The sequence below is a fragment of the Orcinus orca genome, chromosome 7, assembly GCF_937001465.1.
Source record: "Orcinus orca chromosome 7, mOrcOrc1.1, whole genome shotgun sequence".
Lineage (NCBI taxonomy): Eukaryota > Metazoa > Chordata > Mammalia > Artiodactyla > Delphinidae > Orcinus > Orcinus orca.
The window spans coordinates 51,463,718-51,490,251 of record NC_064565.1 but is presented as its reverse complement, the minus strand read 5'-3'; the positions used below and the strand labels follow the sequence as shown (position 1 = coordinate 51,490,251).

At 35.8% G+C, this 26,534-nt stretch overlaps 1 protein-coding gene across 1 annotated transcript in view; it reads left to right on the top strand.

The window, feature by feature from the left end:
* Window positions 1-26,534, top strand: part of KCNH7 (potassium voltage-gated channel subfamily H member 7) — a 465,137-nt gene that overhangs the window by 370,410 nt on the left and 68,193 nt on the right. The window contains exon 7 of the mRNA XM_049712063.1: window positions 15,998-16,423. Within this exon, the coding sequence (XP_049568020.1) occupies window positions 15,998-16,423 (426 nt within the window). The remainder of the gene's footprint in view (window positions 1-15,997; window positions 16,424-26,534) is intronic.

Sequence of the window (26,534 nt, the reverse complement as noted above, 5' to 3'; positions counted from 1 at the left end):
TCTTTGTGACCAAAGTTATTGATCTGAGGCAGCTTTCACTCTAGGACAGTGGGATTAAACATGAAATATATTTGGGCAGAAATCTTTGTACTCAGTGGCCTGCTGGTATTAAGTCCTGCTCTACCAAGGCAAATGCCTATCCAATAAGTATATAGGATACATCCTTATGCATTAAAAAAGCTACATTTATATTTTGGAAATCTTCCCTCTCCTAATAGAGCTTGAATTCAATATCGGCAATGCCACTCTTGACTAGCAGAGTAAATTACAGTACAAAAAATGCAGTTAACAGTCAGAAACTTAGAGTATGTTAGGGCTGGAAGAGATTTTAGAGGTCACTTAACTGAACCCAAGTATTTTATAATTAACATAATTAATATGACAATTTTTCCAAACCCTGGTCTGCAGAGCAGTACTTTCTGATAACACCTTTTGTACTATCCATAACAAAATGAGAAAAATAAAGCGGTATAGTAGGGTTTTCATAAAACTAAATATACTTATTTAAAATTATTGCCTTTTATTCTAAGAGTTTGTCCTTCCTTATATTTTTTATATTAACATATCTTATTAAATGATGATGATAGAAAAAGATATTTGCTTTCCCTGACATTTGTAATTGATTAAATAAAACCCTGACAACCCTGTGATATACCCCATTTCTTTTTAATTTAACCAAACTGTGAAATCCAAGACTTGGGGAACCACTGATTTAGATGCCAATATAAAATTTCTTCCATTGACTCTTTAATATATGAGACACACAAATTTATCATAAAGCAAAATTAGTAAGAAGGGTTATTTATGCAATGAGCTATGTTAAAGGACGTTGCTCCTGTTTACCATGTAAAATGTGGCAAAAGGTCTCAAATGCAATAATATGCCTTTGGCTCTTCATATGTGTCTCTGACAAAAGAGAAACTGTAACAGTTTTTAGCTGTATTTGAAAAAACTGGCATATTTTATCTATCAGTAAGACTTAAAAACTGCAAGAACAAAGAAATCAAGGAGATTGAAGCATGAACATAATCATATTATTACACAGTTATTAGGATAAAGGTTATGGAGAAAGCGATACTTGTCATCAGAAGGCACAAACTGGCTTTTCATTTTTTCTGTGTCACTTGCATAATCCTTTTTGTTTCAGACAGGCATTTGCAGATTCATACCTCACCCCAGGAGACATGGATAGGAGTCAAATATCTTAGTAGGTTTTTTTCAAAGAATGTCAAGGTACAAAAAATGTCTAATGAGATATTAAGAATAATATCAGGCAAAATGGAATTCAGGACCATTTAGAATCAAGATAAATTACCTCCTGGAGGAAGTTACTCCTACGAGGTGATGCACAAAAGCAGGAAGCTAATGGATCTCTGCTACAAAATTATGCTTCCACATCAAGTCTTCTAAATAATCAAGAATGCCATATTTATTTTTTTACTTATTTCAGATAATTCATATACCCATTGCTTTAAAGTTATGTACTTAAAAGATCAAATGTGATTTTCTTGAATGAACTACCAAAGATTCCTCTGTATGACTTTGAAAGAGCAACTTTGATTGATAGTTGGCTCTCAAAAACAGTTATCTCATTGCCACTTCTAGCCAGCATTTAGGTATAACTCTTTCTTAGCTATGGTAGAATCAGTCTCAGATTTAATTCCAAGATTTGTGACGGCTTTCAGTAAAACATTTGGCTTATTTTCTCTCTTAGAAGGGCAGATAATACATCATGATTAAAATCTAATATCGTTTTCAAATTTTCTCTTGTTGTGCAGGTATATTCAGTAATTTTTAGAATATAGAATGCTTTTTTTTTTTTTTTTTTTACCTTTTTTGTTGTTGCTGTTTGTAGGGTTTTTTTTTTTGTTTTTTGGTATTTTTTTGTTTGTTTTTGCCATTGTTTGAACATGGAGAAAACATTCAGAGTTTTAGTAATTGGGCTGACCATACCATATTTAGGGGCTATTTCTGAGTCCTAGTAAGACATTTTTCATAAGCCTTTTGAATTTAAAACAACAGGGAAATAATTTGTCACATAACCAACTTTATTCTTATGTATTTTTGACCACTTGTGTTGCAGGTTAGTCATCCAGTGAAAAATATGTATTGAATAACTGTGTCAGCAGCAATGGATATGGGGTGGTTTGAAGTGCAAAAAAATAGCAAACGTGGTTAAGTCCATCAGGGAGTTTAGAATCTAGTAAACAATTTTATGAACTAATTCATAATTCCTCTTTGCAGAAGTTTGACTTCTGTTAAACCTTTTCATTTTGGAAGGGAGGAAGGAAGGGAAGGAAGGAAGGGAGGGAGGGAGGGAGGGAGGAGAGGGAAGAAGGGAGAAAGAAGATAGGGGGATGGGAGAAAGGAAAAACAAAGAAAAATTGATGATTTAACACCTGATTCTGTAGAAGGCATCTTGTTTTACTTCTTATAGTTGTATTGAGTTGATTTATAGATATTCTGGCATTTTCTATTTATTGCTCTTCTGGGTCCCTAATGAAACTTGTCAGACCTCCAAAAAGAACAAATCCAGGAGGCAAATGGTGGCCTTCCAAGAACTTGTTACTAAAGTAAACCACTTGAGTGGATTCCCGCAATTAGAGTCAAGTTTTACTAACTATCATCAGACATGGCCCAACCGAGTAAGACTTGTCAACTGCAAATTTGGTAGGAAGGTCACAGTTGCTAAGGCTACTTAGTAGCATTATTCTGGATATTCTCAAACTTGACAGGAGGGCATTTCTCATTTGGGAAGTTAACAGGAATGAGAAACCATCTCTGAACCCAAGTTATTTAAAAGCAAAACATAGGCCTTAGAATTAGTAGACCGTTCGTCTTGTAGATACAGTTGGACACTTGGACAACACGGGTTTGACCTGTGTGGGTTCATTTATTCACAGATTTTTTTCAGTAGTAAATACTGCAGTACTACATGATCTGCCATTGGTTGGGACCTTGGATACAGAGGAACCATGGATACAGAGCGTCAACTATAAGTTATGCATGGCTTTTCAACTGGGAGCAGGGTTGGTGCCCCTAACCCCTGCGTTGTTCAAGGGCCAACTGTACTCAGAAAATATCTGTCAGTAATGGAGAAAGAGCTCACCTGTGCTTCGGTCAAGATGCCATCTTTGAGTTCACTCTGATTTTGAGCACATTTCCTGCTAGTGCCCACCTCCATTAATTTATGCTTCATTTTCTCTCGAAACATTTCCTATTCTTACTCTTTTGCCTCTCCTTCTCTATCATTTCCTCTCACTTGATGATTATACATGTGTTGTGGTTCTATGGAATTCAGAGACCCATAGAAGTTCACGTCATAAGTTAGGATTTTTAACTGTTGTAGGTCTTGGATGACTTTGAGAATCCAAAAAAAGAACATGAACACATTTTCCCTAAAAAAAATACCACCATACTTCTTAAATTTTTTTAAAAATAATTTCAGGAAGTTCACAAAAACCCACCCATATATCCCGGAATAATACACTGTGTTAGATAATCATGTGATTGCTCATATATATATATATACACATTTACATTTCCCCATCATCCTGGAATTTTTTTCATTTTATTGAAAAATAATTGACATACATGACTATGTAAGTTTAAGATGTACAGCATGATGGTTTAATTTACACATACTGTGAAATGAGTATCACAAAAGGTTCAGTCAACATCCATCATCTCATATAGATACAATAAAAAGAAAAAAAATCTCCTGTGATGAGAACTTTATCCTGGAATTTTTATGGAGACTGTTTCTGAATTTTTTCCTTAAAATACATTAAGCCTTAACCCATAGATAATACAGCAAACACAGTGAAACCACACTGATATAGTGTAACTGAGTAAACAACCAGTGTGAGATAAGAGAGATAGGAGAACTGCAGAATCTCAGAGATCAGCTATACTGATTTTGTTGCATGTATAATTTCTACAGGATCCTTAGAAAGTACACTCAAGATTTAAAACTGCCAGGGACTCCACAAATACTTACTTAATTCATTTAAAAGAAGTACCCTTATTGACAGCAAAATAGAGAAATTCATATACTCTCTGAAGATACCCAAGAGTCATTTTCTCCAACCACCCATCAGATGTTCAGTTTCCTTTACGATAGGCACTCCAAGCAGGCCACTGAATGTTCCCTAGTTCCACGACATATGCTTTATGAGGAAATCTCCTATTGCTTGCTTAAACTGGGTCCTTTCAAAGTGTCTGAGGGCTTTCAAAAAATAGTTGATTCTCTAAATTACCACTCTATGCATGGCCCACAGGCCAATATAGCGTAACAGATGTTCAAAAACAAAGAAAAAATTTTATCTTACCAGCAAGCACACATAACCAAGAGGCCTAACCATCTGTCTTCTGCTGTCTCTATCTTTGCATAATTGACTTGCTCCAAAGGTCACATCAGAGAACTGGCTTCAGTCAGTAATTATAATTGACATTGAATGTTATTTATCATTTAATTTTGAGCTGTTCAAGTTAAATATGCCTATAATCATAATAGTAATACCCACTTATTGGATGTTTATAGTGAACCAAACAGGAGTTATATGTGGAACTTTATGTTTGTTGTCTTACTTAGTTTACAGATGCCTATGAGGTAGCGATTGCTGTCCTCATTTTGCTGTTAAGAAATCTGATACTCAGGGACATTTTTTGAAATGGCCAAGCTGGAATATGTAACAGGGCTGTCTCAGTCAGGAGTCTGGCTTATTCTGCAATATTTGACAGATTATGGGTTGCTAATTAAAATTGTCTTTATTATTATTTTTGGTGCCCATCATGGCCATCTAACATTTCTATTTTGTTCTTCCTGCATCCTATACACGCGTGTTTGTCCAAACGAGTGGCATTTAGGCTCTTGGCAAGAAGGGGTTGTACATAATTCTCTTTATTCACTATCTTGGCAAAGGTGATTAGGATTTTATTAAAGGTATTTTGACAACTATGAAAATATACATACCCTTGCAAAATAATTTCTTCTTCTGGAAACATATGTATAGTTAAAAAAAAAAACAGAACCACAGGCTTTGTCTCCAAGACAAAATGAATTGAATACTGATATGCTGCTGTAAATAAGAACACAGGCCTATGGAACCAGACAACTTTGGGAAGTTAGCCTCTAGCTTCAGTTTTTGAATCTGTAGAGTGGAATAAACAATAGCATTGTCTTAATTTCCTGGGTTATCTTACACCGATAAGATATCTTATCTTATCTTACCACAAACTAGGTGGCTTAAAACAACCTATGTTTATTCTCTTACAGTTCTGGAAGCTGAAAGTCTCAAATCCAGGTGTTAACAGAGCCACTTCTCTCTTTGAAGGTTCAGGGGAAAATCTATTCCATGCCTTTCTCTCATCTCCTTTGTTGCTGGAAATCTTGGTGTTCCATGGCTTGTAGATGCATCTCTCCAATCTCTGTCTCCGTCATCACATGGCATTCTTCCTGTGTGTCTGTCTCTGCATCTCTTCTCCTCTTCTACTAAGGACACCAGTCACATTGGATTAGAGCCCCCCTCAATCCAGTATGACCTCATCTTACCTTGATGACATCTGCAAAGACCCTACTTCCAAATAAGGTCTCATTCACAGGTACTGGGGGTTAGAAGTAGAGCACATCTTTGGGGGGGGACACAATTGAACTCATAGCAAGCACCTCTGATGTAAAATTGTAATATTTAAATGTGAGAGTGCCTGTCAAGCCTTCAGTAAATAATAGGCACTCAATAAAGTTAAGGGATGTTATGACTGATAATACTATAGTTGGCTCTGAGACCTCAGATAAATTATTCAGCCTCTCTTGAGTCAGTTTCCTTTTCTATAAAAAGTGGAGATAATAATGTTTATTTCAAAGAGCTGTTGAGAGAATTGAATGTCATAATTCAATACTGGCCATGGTAACTCAGGGTTAACTCTCCTCTTTCTCCAAGAGATAGCATTGATGAGGTGAGCAGGAACTCTCTCAGGAGTCCAGTGTCATCAAATACACCATATTTCAAGGAGAAAAGAGCAAGGGTCAAAATAGGTTGACAGAAGACATTGAGCAGGGCAGCTCCGCTCCTTTCCCAGGTAGCGGTGGTGGCAGCTGTGGCCATGAGTTCGGTCTTCCCCTGCCTAAGGAAGAAGGTGTTGGAGAAAGCACTTAGTATCAATCATTCCCCATTGTCCTCCTTTCCGTGATAGTGATTCTGGGGACACCTGGGCAGAAAGAGTCTGACTGAGTGAAGTGAGCATGAACATAACTATTCCTTTGTGGTTTTTTACCCCTTATTCACCCCACCCTTGAAAAAGTCACCAGAATAATGAGTGTGCTGGTTCATGTGACTTAGCTGGATTTAGATGTGGCTCTCTTGGTCTTTTACAAGTTGTTAACACCGGTGATGTGACTCTATTAAACTAAACCTCAAGGGAGAGCAGAGGGAAGAGATGGGATACACCATGGACTTGATGTTTCCCTCCTGCCTGTTTGAGGACTTTGTCTTATTAAATATCCAAGTATTAGTTAGCACTAATGCTAGCACTGGAACTAATAAACCCCCATAACATTGAGGCTTATCCCAATATTATATTTCATGCTCAAGCAATACCAGAAACTGTATTTCTGTGCAGTGAATAATTTCCTCCTCTTGGTAATTCAGTGACCAAGGTTTCCTACCTCTGGGGGCTCCCCTATCCCATAGGACTTACAGACCTGAAGCCTTGGAAGCATCTGACTTATGCCATGGGAGGAAAAAGAGAGAATAGGGAATCACACACCTGCTTCTTGAAGGCTTTGGCCAAGAAGAACTATTCATGACACATGACCATAGCTAGATGCAGATGAGGCTGAGTAATGTGTTCTTGGCTGGACAGACAGACACATTCTAGCAACAACTCTACTCCATGGAAGGGAGAACAACAAATTTTGGTGACAGCAGCTATTTCTATCAATCCTTTCTCTCGTGAATCTTCTTTCTTACCACTTTCATTGTCTCTTTTTCTTAAGCTACAAATATGCCCGTTCAACTATTTTGAGCACTTGCTATGTATATTCAGGTAAGGTGCTAAGTCCTGGGAATATTCCCTTGCTTTTTTCTGCATCCCACATTGTAGTTATTTCCAGTGGATTCCCTCTTTCTTTACAGCCTCCTGGCAAACGAGTCTAGTTTCCAGAACTTGAGCCACTGCCTCTGCAGGATGAAATATCAGGCTCCTACCCCCTCAGGAGCCCAATCCCAGACCTTCCATCTATCAGGCAACTCCTTGAATTGGTATCTGGCACATCGATCTCAAACTGTCCTATCTAAACCCTGTACTTCTCTCTGATCTTTAAGGCTGTTCCTCATTCCTCCGTGCATTTGAACTGCTGTGCCAAGTGCTCCTTTTCCTGATTTCCATTTTTCCTTAAATTATGTCCATTTAAAAACAAATATGAAGAAAATGGAGAGAAGAGTGCATGTGTATAGTTTCCATGAGAAAGGAAAGAGGAGAGAAGAGGCAGGCAAGAAAGCAAACATTAGGCCAGAAAGTATCTGGTATCAGCAACAAGGTGATACCCCAAGCTTCTCAGATCAGCCTGGCATAGGGGTGGGGCTGATTCAAAATTATTTGAATACAGAGCCGGAACCAAGGGCCACTGTCCAGCTGGCCATCGGTGTGGAAGTTAAGAGGAGTTTATGGTTCTGGAAGAAACTGTCATTTTTAATATGCATATATTTGAAGTAATACAAGAGTATTATAAATGTTTAAGATATTATTTAACCTATTTCTTTCATATTCTGAGAGTCACACGTATTTTGAGGAGCAGATATTTTTCTTTTATTTTTTTTAACTTTATTTATTGTATTTATTTATTTTGGGCTGCGTTGGGTCTTCATTGCTGCACTAGGGCTTTCTGTAGTTGCACCGAGCGGGGGCTACTCTTAGTTGCGGTGAGCAGCGTCTTACAGTGGTGGCTTCTCTTGTTGCGGAGCACGGGCTCTAGGCGCACGGGCTTTAGTAGTTGCAGCACGCAGGCTCAGTAGTTGTGGCTTGCGGGCTCTAGAGCACAGGCTCAGTAGTGTGGCACACACGTTTAGTTGCTCCACGGCATGTGGGATCTTCCCGGACCAGGGATCAAACCTGTGTCCCCTGCATTGGCAAGCGGATTCTTAACCACTGCACCACCAGGGAAGCCCAAGAAGCAGATATTTTTCATATTAACATACACAGAACATACAAAAACAAAACACTAAACCTGACATTTAGCTAGATGACTCTTATTTTCACAAATTCATACAATCTTCACGGCTCAATCCAACACTCACACACAAATACACACACGTGTGTGCACACATACACACAAATGACTAAATGTCTACTTTAAGCCTTAGAAAGTTATTTGAATACAGAATGCTGCAGTGATTCTACTACCTAATTTTAGTATTTTATTTATTTAAAAAAATTTCCTATGGTACAGATCTGATTTATTTGTGTGACTATTTTTCATCTTTTAATTTAAATATCTGGGTAACCATCAGTGGAGCTGCCTGTTTCAATGAAAATTACTCAGGTTTTACTTTATTTCTCAAATCAGATGCTTAAAAGCCAGGGGAGTTTCAATCTTTTCTGATGCTGTATAATCTATCTGATTCATTTTGTTACTGACTACTCTTTTGATAGATAAAAATACAGCTAGCCTATTAGTTAACTGCAAGTCCCAAGAAAAGGATAAATAACACATGAGCAGTCTCTACCAACACCTCAGCATGGCGTTTAACAGCTGCCCAAAGTACTGTATAATCTTTTGGAAGGCTTAATGGTTCCCTATTGCACTTTTCAAAAGAGAAGAGTAGTTATTAATCCTGGTGTTCACACAAAATTTTCACAGTAGATCTTCATTGAATAAATAATGCTGTTTCCTATAAAGATTTTGGTTTTATGTAACACTTAACTGTTCGAGGTTAAACAAATAGTAATGTGCTAGCAAAGAGAAAAACTGTATTTGGTAAAGAAAACCACATTTTCGGCTGTATTAAACTGTACATTTAAGTGGTGGTTTTGAGGAAAGAAAATAGAAGTGTCTTTCTGGAGACCATGAAGTTCCCCTTTTTTATACAGTGAGGTTTCTTCCCCGCTTTTCTTTCTCTCTTAAAAGAAAATCCTTATAATAGTTCAATTAATCATGTTTTATCTTTCTAAAGTGTGTTATTACTCAAATGCGTGGGAGAAGCTGGCTCTCAGCAAAATGTAACAGACTGTATAGCACACTTTTTCTTTTCAATCATTGGCCCCTTAGAATCCTATTTACATCTTTTGGAACAGTTAGTTACCTATCTAATATTTTGTTTACAACAGAATGACTACCAGGCACTGTCATAATTAATTTTAACTTTTGGGGGACTTAACGATTCATTCATTTATCCAATTCCAAAGTAAGTATGAGGTGGCATTATAAAAGATATATGCATTTAGAACATTAAAATGGAAATAAGATGATTAAAACAATATAAAGGGAAAGAGAAATAATGGTACTGAAATTCTAAACTCATACAGCTTTTTGTAAGATTAAAAAAAGTAACTATAAGTAATGAAATAACTGTCACTTTTGAAACAAAAAAGATATGAAACCTTTTGATTTCTCAAGAGAGATCCATTTTTTTCTAGAAATGAATTATAAATATGTATATATCATGCAAATATTTGCAAAAAAATGACACTAAACAACATAAACATTGCATTTAGTTTTATGAGGAAAGAATGCAAAAACATGCTTCTTATATCAATCCAGAATGAAAGCTTAACGCTTGAATCTGAAATGCTAATGAAGTAAAAATATTTTAATAAGAGGCCTAACCTGATGGATCTTGAAAAGTGGCTTATTTTAATCTAACTTGATGAGCAATATGGCTAAAGATACTCAGAGGAATGGACATCTACAGACTTAGCACATCCAATTATCTTCTTATAATGTGATTTGTCCCAGCCACCAATGTGACACAAATTTAAGGAGAAACAGTTCAAGTCTGGGCAAAGTTGGGATTGTGTGCAGTCTGCGTGGACTGAATGGAGATAAACATAATATGAATTAGATATGCAGAGAGTAAAGTAAACATTCTGTTGTAGAAAAAGGAATCCTAACTTGCCTAACAAGGAACCAACTCAATTCTGATAGGAGCAAGCCCCCGTGGTGATATGTGTAGACCCATCCTCAATATCTTAGACCTTTCTAACTGAGATTCTATAATTCTTTTTTAAAAAGTTTTTATTTTGAACAATTTAGACATATTGTAAAAATAGAGAGAATAGTATATACCCATCACCCAGTTTCAATAAAAATCAACATACATCTAACACTGCATATAACCAGACTTTCTCTCACCTTTCCCTTCCCTCACTCTGGATTTTATTGGAGCCCACCTCAAATATTATAGCATTTCATCCACAAATATTTATGTATCTCTAAAAGGTTAAGACAATTTTTAAAACATAAGCACAACATCATTGTCACATCTAAAAACAATACTCGTCAACAATTTCTGCAATAGCTTGTCTCCAAGATGGCCACAGTTAATTCCTTCTTTCCACACGCATGCCATTCTCCTATCAAAATGTAAAGACTAATTCTCTACTTTTTTGAATCTATGCTAAGCTATGACTGTTTTGGCCAGTAGTATATGACAGGAGTAATGCTATACTACTTCTACTCCTTGACTTTAAGAGGATTAGATATTTCTACTTCTCTCTTGGGAGTACTAAACATCCACATAAGACATCTTACTACCCTGTTAGCTAAAAAAAAAAAACATATGGAGAAGCTCCAAGGAAAGGAAAGACCATATGGAGAAACCATATATATGTAAATATGATTATTATATTATTTATATTATATTGCATTATATTTATTATATTATATTATTATATTATATTATATTATATTACATTATATATAGAGAGAGACCCATTTGTTCCAGCATCTTGAGTGAACCATGCCTTCGAACTGTTCACACCAAGGTACTGGACATGTGAGAGAATCCTTCCTGGATACTCCACACAAGCTCAGCCACCAGCTGATTATGACTGAGAAACCCCAATTGACACTGTGTGGAACAGAAGAATGGCCCAGCCAAGCCCTGCCTAAACTTTTCATCCATATAATCATGAATAATAAAATAACTATTGTTTTAAGCCACTATGTGTTAGCTAATTTATTCTAAGGAGAAGATAACTGAAACAATACCGTAATATTATCAACATCCAGGCAGTGTTCAACTTTCTCCAATTGGTTCATATATGTTTTGGTTATATTTGGTTCGTTAGATTCAAGATTTAAACAAGTAACTGAAGAACACTAAAAAATAATGAAATTACTTTATGTAAATATTTCCCATTTTATCAGCTACTTCTATAGAAAGTATCTGATGTGATATGGTAGCTCTGTATGGATAGGTTATTTGAGCAAAGATTACTGTCCCCATCACACAGATGATAAGAAAAAGATCCGAAGAGATTAAATGATTTACCAGAAAAATTGTATCCAGAATTTAAACCCAGCTTTTCAAATTTAAAATTTAGGGCTCTTTCCCTTATTCCAAACCTGGTTGAGCCTTCAAAGATTGTAATTACCATGATTGGCTCTAATAAGACTCATTATTGGAACCATAAAGAAACAAATGCTTCTCCACTCCTCATTCTTACACCCGGAGATGAATTTATTTCTGAAATGTGTCCTTCCTCTCTGTCTCTGCCACCTGGTTCCTAGTACAGGATTTCCTGATCTCTCCTCATTTACCTATGTTTCTTAGTACCGAAGTCTTAAGTGATCTCTAAGCCTCTCTACTCCTCTTTGCTTTCTCCTCCATTCCACCGCCAGATGCATGTATTTGCAACTAAACTTGGCCACCTCAACCTCCTTGCTTAGTAAACTAACAATTCTCAAACCAACAACCACAGAAAGGAATATTCTCAAATGTCCATGAGTGCTCCTGGAAAATCTTAAAAATTCGTCTCTCTTGGTAAAACCTAAAACAGTACAATAATCTTCTGAATCAATAAGATAATCACTTCATAACAGAGTACTGCCATCTACCTGATTTCAGTGCCTATGATGGCATGTGGATTTACGAGAGTTCATGATACCAAAGCATGCTGTATAAATAAGTTTTTGAAGTAATAAAGTCACTAATAAAATTTGTGACAGAATTGAGTGATCATATAACACAGGTATAGCCATGAAGAAGCTTAAGAACCTATATCATAAGGTTTGTTACCATACCAGTTACTAAAAATGCATCGTCAAAACACACTCCATTGTTGTATGTACCAAATTTCAGTGGTTCAGTATTGATAGGTATGTTGGAAGTTAACAAATGAACTACATTTCTGATCCCAGTTCCAGAGATAATTTGATTTATTACTTAATATAGAATTCAATAATGCCTCAAAGTTAAAGTCAACTCCAAGAAAATAAAAAACTTTTAGAGTATTAAGTAGCACCACTTAAATGGGCTTTCAAAGCCTAGTAGGAGCATAATTTGAATTAAAGATTAGATTAGATTATCCTAATACAGCAATAAAATCTTTGAAGTTTGTAATTCTATTCTGACTACATACTTTTTGCAAAAAAAGCATTGAGGTTAGAAGAGAGAAAATTATTTTACCTATTAGATCAAACCACACATAAGAGCCAAAGTTCAACCATTTTTGACCTACAGATACGTCAAATATTGAATTAGTGATGGTAGTATGAATTCACTGGTTTTGTAAATATTTTTGTAAATCATTTGTTTTCATTATTTGTCCTTGTATTAGTTCACTAGGGCTACCGTAACAAAATACCACAAAATGGGTGGCTTAAAACAATGAAAGCTTATTCTCTCACAGTGCTGGAGCCCAGGAGTCCAAAGTCACGGTATTGGCAAGGCTGATTTCTTCTGGAGTTACCGGGGGAGAATTTGTTTCATGCTTCTCTTCTAGGTTCTGGGGGCTGCCAGCAATCCTTGGTGTTCCTTTGCTTGCATCTGTATCTGCCTTCATTCTCTCTGTTTGTCTTTGTAGCATTCTCCCTGTGTGTCTTCGTGTCTCTGTATCCAAATTTCCCTTTTTTTATAAGGACTTCAGTTATTGCATCAGGGCCCACCCCAAGCCACTAGAACCTCATTTTTATTTGATTACATCTACAAAGGTGCTATTTCCAAATAAAGTCACATTCACGGGGATTAGGACCTCAACGTATCTTTGGGGTCCACAATTCAGCCCACAAGAGTCATAGTAAGAGGTGTAAGCTTGAAAAGTTTCAACCTAGTTTTATTTTTGTACATATTTACCTACCACTATAAATAAGAATAATATAATCATCATTGGAGTTCTGCCCTAAGTATCTTTCCCTTCAAAAGGAGTCTGTATTTTATTCAAACGTGAGCAACGCTAACCTAAGGAGAAAGCCTGAGATCTCTATCATGTCACATTAGGTCTTTTGCTGCCATCCTTCACCACCACTCCCTTGCATTTAATCCATCAGCAACATAAGGCAGCTTATAATTCCTGAACACACAATGCATTGTTTTATGCGTCCCCACCTTTGTTCATTCTGTTTCCTCTGCCTGTAATGGCCTTCCCATTCCAACTTCATCACCCCTACCACTTCCTACTCGAAGTCTCAGTTCAAGTGCCATCTTCGCCTAAAAGTCCCCTATGATGACGCCCCACAGCGCCACCACCAACCCCAGGAGCTGAGTGAACCTCAGCAAGGCTCTCATTTTCTTCCTCGTCTCTCTACCAATCGACAATAAACTGTGATTTCAGGGACAGTGTCTTCCCAGTTTTTCAGTCTCCACTCTTAGCACAACAGTCTTCTAACTGTTAAATGAATGTTTGCATATGTGGGATGGAAAGAGTTCCACCCACAGTTTTTAGTTCTCAAGGGTAACTCCAAGGTGCTGGATGTATTCTAACTTATACTTCTGCTAAAACAAGTATTCAAATAGTCCCGTCTGGGAGATAGGTATCAGAAGTAGGAAACTTAATCAGGAAGCAAGCTCAGACAATATCCCCATATTTAGAAATAATTTTTTTTTTTTTTTTTTTTTTTTTTTGTGGTACGCGGGCCTCTCACTGTTGTGGCCTCTCCCGTTGCGGAGCACAGGCTCCGGACGCGCAGGCTCAGCGGCCATGGCTCACGAGCCCAGCCGCTCTGCGGCACGTGGGATCTTCCCAGACCGGGGCACGAACCCGCGTCTCCTGCATCGGCAGGCGGACTCTCAACCATTGCGCCACCAGGGAAGCCCTAGAAATAATTTTTTTGTTGTTGTTCTCTTTGGATGATTATATACTCTTTTTTTTTTTAATGAGAGAAATTTGTGACTTCAGGGATTTGGGAAGATCTCAAAAATGTAGTCATGTTGCCAGAGTAAACTGAGTGCACAGAGAATAGGAGAAGGCACTGAAAGATAGAATGTGTCCATATTTTAGATGACTTTGAGAGCCAAAATAAGGTTTCGGATTTTACTTTCTACATACTGAGTAGTCCCCGGTTTTTGAGAAAGGAACGTTACATAATGACGTCTTATAAGATGATCCATTCCTTCCAAACCAAAATATCATACATTGGTTTCTATATTAAGCATAACAGGATAGAGTTCTATCAGTCTGCACTTATCAATTGATAGATTATCCAAACATTATTCTTATTTGGATATTGGAAGTTAGATATAGATATAGATACAGATATAGATACAGATATAGATATAGATCTTGGATTCTAAGGATTTTTAGTATTTCATAAACAGTGAAGTCACTTATTTTCCAGAGTTCTCTTTGACTAATAATTCCTGTCATTTCTCACAACTTAAAATAATATTCCTTTTCCACCATACAATTGTAGTTCAAATTTACTCTGGGCTTTACTCTCAATTCTTTATTATGTTTTTCAAAGCTAATTAAATCAGTTTAGCTGTTACCTAAAAACAGCTTTGTCTATTTTAACTGAACTAAGGTTATATTTAAAAGTCATGTTTCACTTTATTTGGGGTTATTTAACTTCTCAAGTTCTTTTTAAGATAAGAACAGTAACTCGTATGTGAAAAAACGTATGGTATATGACAATGAAAATGAGACTTAAAATTGAAATTTGCCGTGATAATTTATTATTAGAAACAAGTTAAAATCTACATGGAAATTTTCTACTGGGTAGTGTCACACTTCAAGTTTAGCTCTTATTTTTTCAGATAAACTAAGACTCTAAAAGGTGAATTAGTTTAGTCTACCCAATGCTTTATTAAGTAGAATGAATCTTAGAGTTTAAGTACCCCTTGATGGCTAAGAATCTTGCAGCCTCTCCAGGTCAATATTCTGAATATCTCCTTGCACCATTCTTTCCACATGGTTCTTTAAATGTGATGAAGGAGTTCAGGTGAAAGTATATTTGTCCCAGAATATAAAATAATCCAACCTTTTAGGAAAAAGTCTCCTTTGTGTTTATTTTAATCCCATGTCCCTTTTTTTCTAATGTTAAAAACAGATTTGCAGGTGGGAAATTTTAATTAAAGATTTGAATGAGTTGAGTTTAATTTATCAAAGTTTAATTATAAATTAAATATATGTAAATTAAATATGACCATGAATCCAAGTAGACTGTTTCTAATCATTACAGCCAATCCTTTCTTAAGTTTGAAAACAATTATTCACGTATTAAACTGATTTTATGATTTTCTAAAAACGGCTATGTATTTTTATTTCTGAGTAATAGTGTGTTCCAAAGGAACCAGTAACCCATTCCTTAGTATCTCAGTGACAATATTCACTATTTTTTAGTGAAAATTATATTTATCAAGAAACACCAATGAGGTTTTCTGGGGTCAAATATACTGGATGGTAGGGGCTTATATGGGTTCCTTTAAATGTACATACTTCACAATTCCATGATTTTTTCTAGAAGATTTTGCTGTATAATTGCCTTAATATTTTTATAGATTTGGAGATTAAATAATCACATTTTTATGTAGTGTATGATTCTCTTTTCTGTATTCAGGTTCTCTCTTTAGGAGCAGACGTCCTACCAGAATATAAACTGCAGACACCACGCATCAACAAGTTTACAATATTGCACTACAGTCCTTTCAAGGCCGTCTGGGATTGGCTTATTCTGCTGTTGGTCATATACACTGCTATATTCACTCCCTACTCTGCAGCCTTTCTCCTCAATGACAGAGAAGAACAGAAAAGACGAGAATGTGGCTATTCCTGTAGCCCTTTGAATGTGGTAGACTTGATTGTGGATATTATGTTTATCATAGATATTCTAATAAACTTCAGAACAACATATGTAAATCAAAATGAAGAAGTGGTAAGTGATCCAGCCAAAATAGCAATACACTACTTCAAAGGCTGGTTCCTGATTGACATGGTTGCAGCAATTCCTTTTGACTTGCTGATTTTTGGATCTGGTTCTGATGAGGTAAGAGCTGCTTAAGAATCTTATTTTCTGAAAGATTGAAGTTATAAAAATGAAGCTATTTTAACTGCAAAAACAGCGGTTGCTTTACAAACTTTCTATATCACACAGATAAAATTCATTTTCAATTGGAAATGCTATAAAATGAAATGGAACATTTTTGCCATTGCAAATAATTCACAATTCTTTCTATTTTTGCTAAGAAATAGTAAAGACTGTCTTTTAAACAACAAATTAAACTTTGAGACAAGTGTTTCATAGCACATAGCACATTCCCAGAATGTATAATTTCTACATATTAACTTTATGGATATAAAACTGTCAAAGATGAAGATGCCTCTTTCTTTCTTAACTCATAATTGTGGTTTGCAAGAGCAGGGACTTGTTTTATGTTCAAATTATGTGTAAGAGGCATCTTCTGAAATGTTTTATTCAAAACTCTCTCTTAAATAATACCTAGGTTGGGGGCTTCCCTGGTGGCGCAGTGGTTGAGAGTCCGCCTGCCGATGCAGCGGACACGGGTTCGTGCCCCAGTCCGGGAGGATCCCACATGCCGCGGAGCGGCTGGGCCCGTGAGCCATGGCCTCTGAGCCTGCGCGTCCGGAGCCTGTGCTCCGCAATGGGAGAGGCCACAACAGTGAGAGGCCCGCGTACCGCAAAAAAAAAAAAAATAATAATAATAATAATAATAATACCTAGGTTGGAAAATATTTCTTGTGTCCCCACTATCTTATAAAGTTGGAAATTTCTTAAAAATATTATTTCACCCTATTATTTTTTGTTTTAAATATTTACTTATTTATTTGTCTGTGCCGGGTCTTAGTTGCAGCATGAGGGATATTCGTTGCCACACACGGAATCTTAGTTGTGGCATGTGAACTCTAAGTCACGGGGTGTGGGATCTAGTTCCCTAACCAGGGATTGAACCTGGGCCCCCTGCATTGGGAGCGCAGAGTTTTAGCCACTGGACCACCAGGGAAGTCCCCTAAAGTTGGAAATTTTAAGGAAATCTGACAAGTGGATGTGCAGATTCTGGATAGAAAGTCCATATTTTTAATCAGATTCTTCTCAAAGTGTTCTTTGATCTAAAACAAGTTATGTTCTCCTAAAATCTCGTCCAATTTATTGCACTAATTTTTTGTAAATAAATTTCCTGGATTCTATAACAAAGTTTTACAGAAGGTGTGAAAGTAGATCTAAGGGATTAGATTGAGAAAGATAACCTGGGTGTGTTGAATTTTTTAAATTCAGGGTCAGGAATTCCCTGGTGGTCCAGTGGTTAGGACTCTGTGCTTTCACTGCCCTGGTCCTGGGTTCAATCCTTGGTCAGGAACTGAGATCCCACAAACCACGCAGCGTGGCCAAAAAAAAAGGAAGAACTAAAATTCAGCGTCCTTTTCTACCTAAGAATCAGTCAGTGCCTCACCATCGTTTTGGTATTTTTTCAAGAGGAGATCAAATATCATAAATGCCCTCTGCAGATGGTTGCTCCCTAACCAATTAGCACTTGAGGACAAGAGAATTCTCCTCAGCGGAGGGAAACAATAGGTTTAGAAGTAAATTCTCTCCCACAGAGCATGCCCGTCTAACTGTGGATGAATTAAGAGCAGGGTAATGAAACAATATATTCTTCCTGGATTCTACAAACCTTAGACAAAGTCTCAAACTTGACTTTCTGCATCTATAAGGATGATAATATTACTTTCCCTGCTTAAGTTTTTTTTCTTAATTTGAGACTCTAATGAGATAATATATGTAAAACTCTAGCAAAATACTCAAAAAAAATCAGCTGCTGCTAAACTAGTTGAACTCTTAATGTTAGATATTCCTAACTTTGGTTTTTAATTAAAAGGCAAGAAAGTGAAATACTTCTTTAAACAATATTCATCTTTATGATTTTCTTACAATTACAATCCATGTAATTACACCAAATAAGTTCTTATTGATAAATAGAGTAAAACCTCACTTTCAAATTTTAAAATATATACACCAACAGCAAATTAAATTTCAGCTTAGTGAAATGAAAGAATGGGTAAACAATAAATAGGCGAACAAGATTGTTAGGGGAAGTTGATTTACCAATGATATTTAATCAATAGCAATCAAACAAGTGAGTATTAGAATATGCTAATTATTCTAAGATGCAGCACTTGATCAGTTTAATTTCAATTACTATATCATCACTTGAAAATAAAAGTTTATTAAAGTATGTAATTCAAGTAATCACTGTTTCAGACAGAACTTCAAGTGAGCTGAAACAAGAGAAAATTTATGTGATTCACATTAATATAGGATGAAATAGTCTTGGGAAAAACTGGTGTCTGGATCATCTTTCTCATGTAGCATAAAGGAAAAGATGAAGTTTGCCTCAAGTAAAGCAATTCTAATTCTCCACTCTGATTTGTATAATTTCCCGGATTCCTCCCTGTTTCCAAAGCTGCTCCTCTCTCTTTTGAAATGTGATATGATATGGGAAGGATCCTGGCTTTGGAGTCAGACACACCTGGGTTTGATTCGCCTTTGTGCCTCTTACTTGCTGTATTTAAGCAAGATATTTAATTCATTTAGGACTTTATTTCTTTTCTGTAAAATGGTGAGAGGTAGGTTCTTGTGATTTCTAAAAATAAAGCAGCATATATGAAGAGACTAGACCAGTAGCAGGTAGGTAGTACTTGCTTACCAAAGGTTGCTTCTTTTCTTCTTCCCATCCCTTTGGATTAAAGTCCCTGTTTCTTAATGAAGTCTCCCTTTAAAAAGTACGTGTTACCACATTAATCCATAAATATCTAAATTATTCAACAAGATTTACTGAGTAGATTTATTGAGATTTATTGATAGACTATCGTATAGTAGTTATTAGATTAGCTAGTTGCAGCTAGGAATCCTGAAGAAAGAGACAGAAAGGAAATGTTTTGAGGACAGTTATTGTCTTGCAAAGCACAGGAATTTGGGGTATGTGGTAGGGAGAAGTAGGTCTGCATCAAGGATAGGAAGTGGAGGGGTGGGTCTGGAAGGAGCATAAAGAATCAGAGATGAAACTTCCTGGTGGATGGACCTGGGGCTACTTTTACCAAACTGCAGCAACTGTTTACTTAAAATTCTAAAATATGTTAACCCAAATAAAGGGGGAGGGGGGCAGGTTGGGGGGCAAAAAGAGCTTTTTCTTCGTTTGACTCAGTATTAAAAGTGGACCAACCTGCCCAAAATGACAGGTCTGAGAAGTTTGATGGATGTCTTGGGTTTCTTGTGGATTGGCTCTTAGGGCTCCAAAAGACCATGACAAGTTATGGTTTAGGATTCACTCACTGACCCAAAAGATGTTCCTTCTCTTTGGCACACATTTCTTACCAGCTGTTCTCCATGTGCTGGGACTCTTCTACCTCTACATCAGTGTTTCTCAACCAAGTGTATCACAGGCACCCTAGGATGAATCTATAGTTAGTTTTCCACTACTGTCTGAAACGTTTTGTTGAGCTTAACTTTATAGAATTTGCATTATGAAATCAGTAGGTATTTTGAATGTGTATTGTCAAAGAGTGTCTCCCTAGCCACCATCCCCACCCCACCCTATCCTACTTTAACCGTGTTCTGAAACTTGACAACTCACAGATCTCACAGGAAATGTTCAATTCTGCAAAGGGTCTGAGCACCCAATTTGAGAGACGTCACATGACAAGTGAGGTCCTCAGTTGGTGCCACAGGGATCAGAGGTACAAGAGCAGATGCTGCGATCACATAGCAACGCTCTGTCATGTAAGATGGCTGTCCAGGGATCCTTAGCAAGTGTGTATTAATTTGTTTAGATTATAAACAAAAGTAAAACATAAAATTTTAAATGTTATCATAGAAAACTTGTATCCCCCTCCCCCAAGAATATGTCTGTGAAAGTAGCCAAATTTGGGAAACACTGTTCTAAATGATTTTCTCTCTCTCCTTTTCCCCTCTTCACTCTGAAAACTTCAGAATCCCTTATTGTGAAGGTTGTTCTAGAACTGCAAAATTAAGCTAATTTCCTTCTGTAGCCTCTAGTGTGAATGGTTAATTTCTTCTCTAATAAAAAAAGTACCCATGGATAACAACAACAACAAAAAAGAATCAACTATGAAGGGTAACAAGACCAGTGACAGATCGGATTACTTCATACATTTTTCAAGAGTGACAATGAAGATACCCCTTTTACATACAAACCATAACTATAATCAGGATTTTCAGGATGTAATGATATTTCAGAATAAAATTTCCCCAAAAGTGTATAATATACCATATTACAAGAGTATGAAAACTATTCAGCATTCATTTTTGTTTCTGAGAAAAAAAGAAAAGAAATGCTTCCAGAGAAAAGAGATCTTACATTCAAATGGACTAATTTGGAAAGTTTCATCATATGAACATGAAAAAAAAAAACCTCTTTGGATTTTGGCCCCCAAATTAAGTGACAAATTCTAAAATCATTAAGCTAGAAGTCACTCTGATGAGGGGTAATCTAGTCCAGGGTTTTTCAAACTGGGGTTTCATGGAGGTGCCCGAGAGTCTCAGAGGCCCTCAAAGGTTGACAGAAGACAGGCTGATAAGACTCAGAACCATCCATCTCCACTATACAAAGAGTAGCTTGATTTTATCTGCTTTACTGATTAGAGTTTCAAGTAAATTTTCAATAGTTTTAACAAGAATTGACCTAATTCATTTTGCCATTTCTAGAAAAGGTTATGGTAACTCCCTTCTCAAGTAGGTTCATTCATTCAATTAGCATTTATTGGAAAAGTCCTAAGTGCCAATGCACTAGACTCTGAGTTTATAGAAAAGAGTGAGACGAGGACCCCACTGCCTGAGAGCTTGCATCCTAGACTGGGAGAGCAGCGGATGAGCAGGTAGAGTACTATCTGATAACAGCTTTAATAGTACTATATTCAAGGGGACATGTGAGCATGGAAGGGGAAGTTTCTGATTACCAGTGGAAGTTTTCCAGGTAGAAAGGGTAGAAAAGTCATGCCCATTAGAGTCATGGAGCTATAAAGTGTTGGTTTCCAGCCCTATCAGAGCTAACATAACAAATATTTTATAATGCCCCTTTCTAGTATTGTTAAATAAAAGTCATAGATAATATAGCTTTCTTACATACATAATTTCACAAATATAATATATAATGCTCACCCTTAATATAAAGGAAAAACAAAAGAAATGTTCATAATAAAATACCTAGTAGAATATGTAAATGCTTCAGGCATGTCTGCATAAAAAGATATAATGAAGTTATCAGATGCTTGTACCTACTGATAATGAGATAGTCCATATTTAAACAATAAATTCAATATTAAATGGGATATTGTTAGTTTTCTTTACAGTTGCATTTTAATAAAGGGTTGCATAGAATGTGTGCACTTATAAATGTATTGATATATATGTGTGTACATGCATTTATACAGATAGATATGTTTATATGCATATATTAATATTTAGATAGCTAGAAATACTGTGACTGTGATAACTACAAATGTTTACTGATATAGCTGTGCTGTATACCATATAGTATACAAATACCACAAGACCTGTTGTCATTGAAAATGAATAGTGGCAGTAACTGGGCTTGCCTATGTCATTAATACTAATATCTTCCTGATGCTAATGCCATCTGGACAGACCAAGGAAAAGATTCTCTATTTCTTAATTTTTGCATCATCAAGCATCGTGCCATCCATAGCAAATTACCTCAATATCATTGATGCGAAGGAACAGTATTATTGGTTCAGTCTCCAGAAAGTCAACTTCTCATTATCTGCCTCAAATTTTTCCATAGTTTGCTTCTCTGTGGCAAATTTTACTTTCAGAGATATTAGTAGTTAGAATCTAGAGCTCCCTGTTTAGTTACATGCTTCATTAAACTCTTCCTCCCCTGAAAATTAGTAGTATTCTTTTGATTAATGACTTGCTTTGTTGACCTCTCTCCTTCCACACTTCACTGCTATTTTTTATGAATTCTGAATGCAGGCAAGGCCTTTGACAGAAAGTTCATAGAAAAGAGGAGTTTCAGCTCACATTGATATGTTTGCTTCATTAGTCTGATAGATGAATCATGGAATGGATACAAGGAACAACGTAGCAGGCCTCTGTATAGAAACTCTGATCATCTTGTCAGGATTCTTTCCGAACCTGATCTCTACAATAGTTGTCATTAGTTTGTTGGAAATGAATTTCTAAAACATTAGACATACTCATGTTCAAAGTTAAGTGACAAAAAACATTTTGAAGACCTGCATGCATATATGTGTCTACACATAAAGTCTCTTATTAGATAGTTCTTGGGAATTAAGGCAGAAGTTTCCATTGGCTTGTATTTGAGGCTACTGGTCATGTCTCCAAAAATCTGTGCCATGACAAGTAAAGACACACAGGATCCACAATGGAATAATTTTTGAACTAAGGAAATATAAGTGTATTCCATCAAAAAATTTTGCATTAAGTTCATCACTTATCCATTATTTACATGTGATCCACTGATAAAATTTGCTAAAGATGGCATAAGATACAATTTTTGGTTAAATGTTTCCAGAACAAGTCAAATTCCAATTTTAAAAATATAACATAACATTCATAATTGTTTATTTACTGTAACATTTGCCTAATACTATTTAGAATCATTTGATAACCAGTTTTCCATGTTACTATAATAAAGAGGTCAAATTGCAGCAAAATAGAATGTTAATTACAAAACAAAATAAAAATAAAAGTGTCTTGACAGTAAAAGCTATTAAATAATGGAGGTGGTAAAATCTTTTTATTTATTATTTTTACAATATTTATTTATTTGGCTGCATCAGGTCTTAGGTCTTTGTAGCGGCATGCAGGATCTTTTTGTTGTGGCGCGTGGGCTCTAGAGCTCACGGGCTCAGCAGTTGTGGAGGCTTAGCTGTTGTGTGGGCTTAGCTGCCCTGTGGCACGTGGGATCTTAGTTCCCCTGCCAGGGATTGAACCCACGTCCCTGCATTGGAAGGTGGATTCTTAACCACTGGACCACCAAGGAAGTCCCTAAAATCTTCTTTTTAAAAGCCCATTTTTGGAGGAATTTGTGAGGTTTGGTACAGACTAAGAAAGGCTAAGCTACGTGTGCCCCCCACAAGGTTTTTTACACACTCAAAATATAGCTCTTTGATTGTAGTAGTGAATGTGTTTTAGAAATATTGAAATAGTGTGACTCAAGCTGAACAAAACAAATAGAAACTAGTTTCAATACTATTGAGTTTTATTGGGCAATTTATTGAATGATGAATACAAGTACCAGAACTTAGAGGGAATAGAAATGAAATCTAAAATAAAACATGAGTGTGGAGTTATGAAATGTATTACTCACTAAGTGTTCCCTTTTCCCCATTTGTACCCAAATATTACTTGACAAAGAGGACAGAATGATGGATTAAGTAGAAAGTTTCAATGACAATTCATCCTAACAACCTGTAGGCAAAACCAAAGATCACATACTTATATTTCCTCATTTATTAAAGAATAATTCTATCCACTTACTATAGGCAAAGATTTTAGAGAGTAAACCTCTGAAATAAAGCATTTTAAATGTAAGGTATTTGAAAATGCTTACTAAAAAGAAAGAATTATTTTTCAAAATTATTTTGAAAAATTCTTGAGCATGAGATTTTCTCTTATTGATGATGCTTTCTCAGTTTAACTGTAACCAAACTTATTCTTAAGTAGAGAGTTGTTTAATACTGATAAGAAATCACCTATTCTAATTCTAGCTCTTCAAAAAGAATTCCGCTTACATTAAGAGAGAATGCCTGAACTATTATGAATTGTCTAGTAAAAAAAAAAAATCACATAGTTTTCTTGAGTCTGGGTCTAGTATCTTAACATAGTGACAAAATTGTAGTTGTTTAGAGTATATATTTTTAATTAAAGTTCAGTTAAGAAAGTCATACTTAATAAAGGAAACTAACTTTTACCTCAATATAAAAAAAAAAAACCTAGGGCTTTAATGAACTATGGATGTGGGTACATTTTTTAAAAATTGAAATTCGATGATATTCATCAGCTACTCAGAAATTTGAATAATTAAATTTTCAGAGGAAGAATCATTTTACATTTTTTGAAAATTCTGACAAAATGAAAGTCAAGTAGGCCTTCTTTACTGTAGCATTCAGGAAAAAAGGAGTTGAATTTTGAGATGACATGGGCACTGATGAGGTGGAGAGTTGATCTATTAGAGTTTATTATTATCTCCTTTGCTATATATTCATGGGCAGGACTGGAAAACAGTTGACCTTGTTTCAATCTACTGCAAAATAGTTAACCGTTTTCTAGATCTTATTTATTATCATGATGTCTTTATATTTTATAATAATGATTACACTTACCTCCAGTGAGCTTTTATGCCTTTTCAATCTCTACCAAAAGTAACAATAAAGACAATATTTGTCTACCAGTGAAAAGTTCAATAAATACCACCTAAGAGAAACTTCTTTACCTCTACAATTTAAAAGTTGTTGTCATTAGTTTAAAGGTAGTTTTATTTCTATTTTCAAAAAATGAAAAAAAAAAAATGAAGGTAGATTTTCATATGTCTGGGTATTACATGAAATTAGATATACTGTGAGATAACCATGCATTCTGAAGATATTCTAATCAGCCAACAACTAAAATTATAAGGTAGTTGTTGGTCCCATTTTTGACTTGCAGATAATACAAAGATAGTAGCTCGTTGAACTAAACTATGGAGACTAACAGTCTCCAACAAATCTGAAAGAGGAGATGGATCATTTTTTAGTCTACATTTTCTGAGATTTTGGTGCAATCACTTCTCTCTGTTGTGTAATCTGGGGCAAAATGCCTTAAATCTTTAAAGAGACATTTAAAGAAGAAGAAGAGTTATTGCAAGCCTAAGTGTCATCTACAAGATGTGCTGTACACAACTGTAGCTAAGGAAGAATGCCCAGGCGTGTTAGCAGCATCTTGATAACAACAGAAAAAAGCCCAAGTCATTTGTTACATTGTCAAACTAGCATATGTAGTTATGCTTGGGTACACGTTACAGAATCACAAGAGAATGGCTTTGACTGTCGAGGTCAATATTCATTCATCCTTATGATGCAGCTGAAAGTAATCTCTCTCCCCGACCCTTACATCTCCCTCTCCCTTTTCTTTTCCATCTCCCCCTCCTTCTGCAGTTATTTTGTGTCAGCTGGCTTGAGACTTCAACATGTACCTTATTTCTTAAAATTTTTTGGTCCAGAAAAGAGGTCATTTGTGTATTATTATATATTATATTTATTTATCTTAACTTACTGTCATCTAGGTTTCACCTCATTCTGACATAACTCTAGAAGAAACACCAGAGGTTTCTTTGGGGGGAAGGCAAAAAGAAGGGAAGTGGCATATACAGCAGATTTGATTCCTTTTCTTTTCATAACGTCATTTTACTCTACCATCTTTACAGCCAGAAGAGTCATTAGTACTTTTTATCACAATATGTTATTAAAACAGCTCATTTGTTTTGAAGCATTTCTCTTCGTTAACCAAATACCTATAGAAATGTCATTATATGTGATTTATTTTGAGGTTCAGAAATATTGTTCCAACGAAAGGCAGTTTTGATAATAAATCAAATAATAATAACCCTCAAATATTTCTGATTTCTCAACACAAGTAAATAGATAACCAAGCTAGGAGGAAAAATAAACATGCAAACTTAAGCTGTGAAATGTAGAAATGGAGTTACGCTGAACCAGGGTGATTTCTGTTACCAGAGTCTGAGTAGTCAATGAATATAGATGACGTTCTTGTCTTTAAAAATCCCTGCAATTTCCATAGGGAGCTGAATGACCAGTGTCCAAAAGCCTCCATTTGAAATTCCAGCTATAAAAGTAACATGTTTGGAAAATATGTAGCTCTGTCAACCCATTTTACAATATAAAGTTCCTGCTTAGTGATAGAAGCGAAAGTGTGTGGGATATTCAAATAAAAACACAGTTAAAATTTACTGGGTATTACCTACAACCCTAGAAGGAGTTATTATTATGACCATTTACAGATGAAAAAATTGACACTTAGAGATTAAGTAAATAACTTGTCCAAGGTGACACACTGGTATGGAAGCAGAATTTCAGACCTA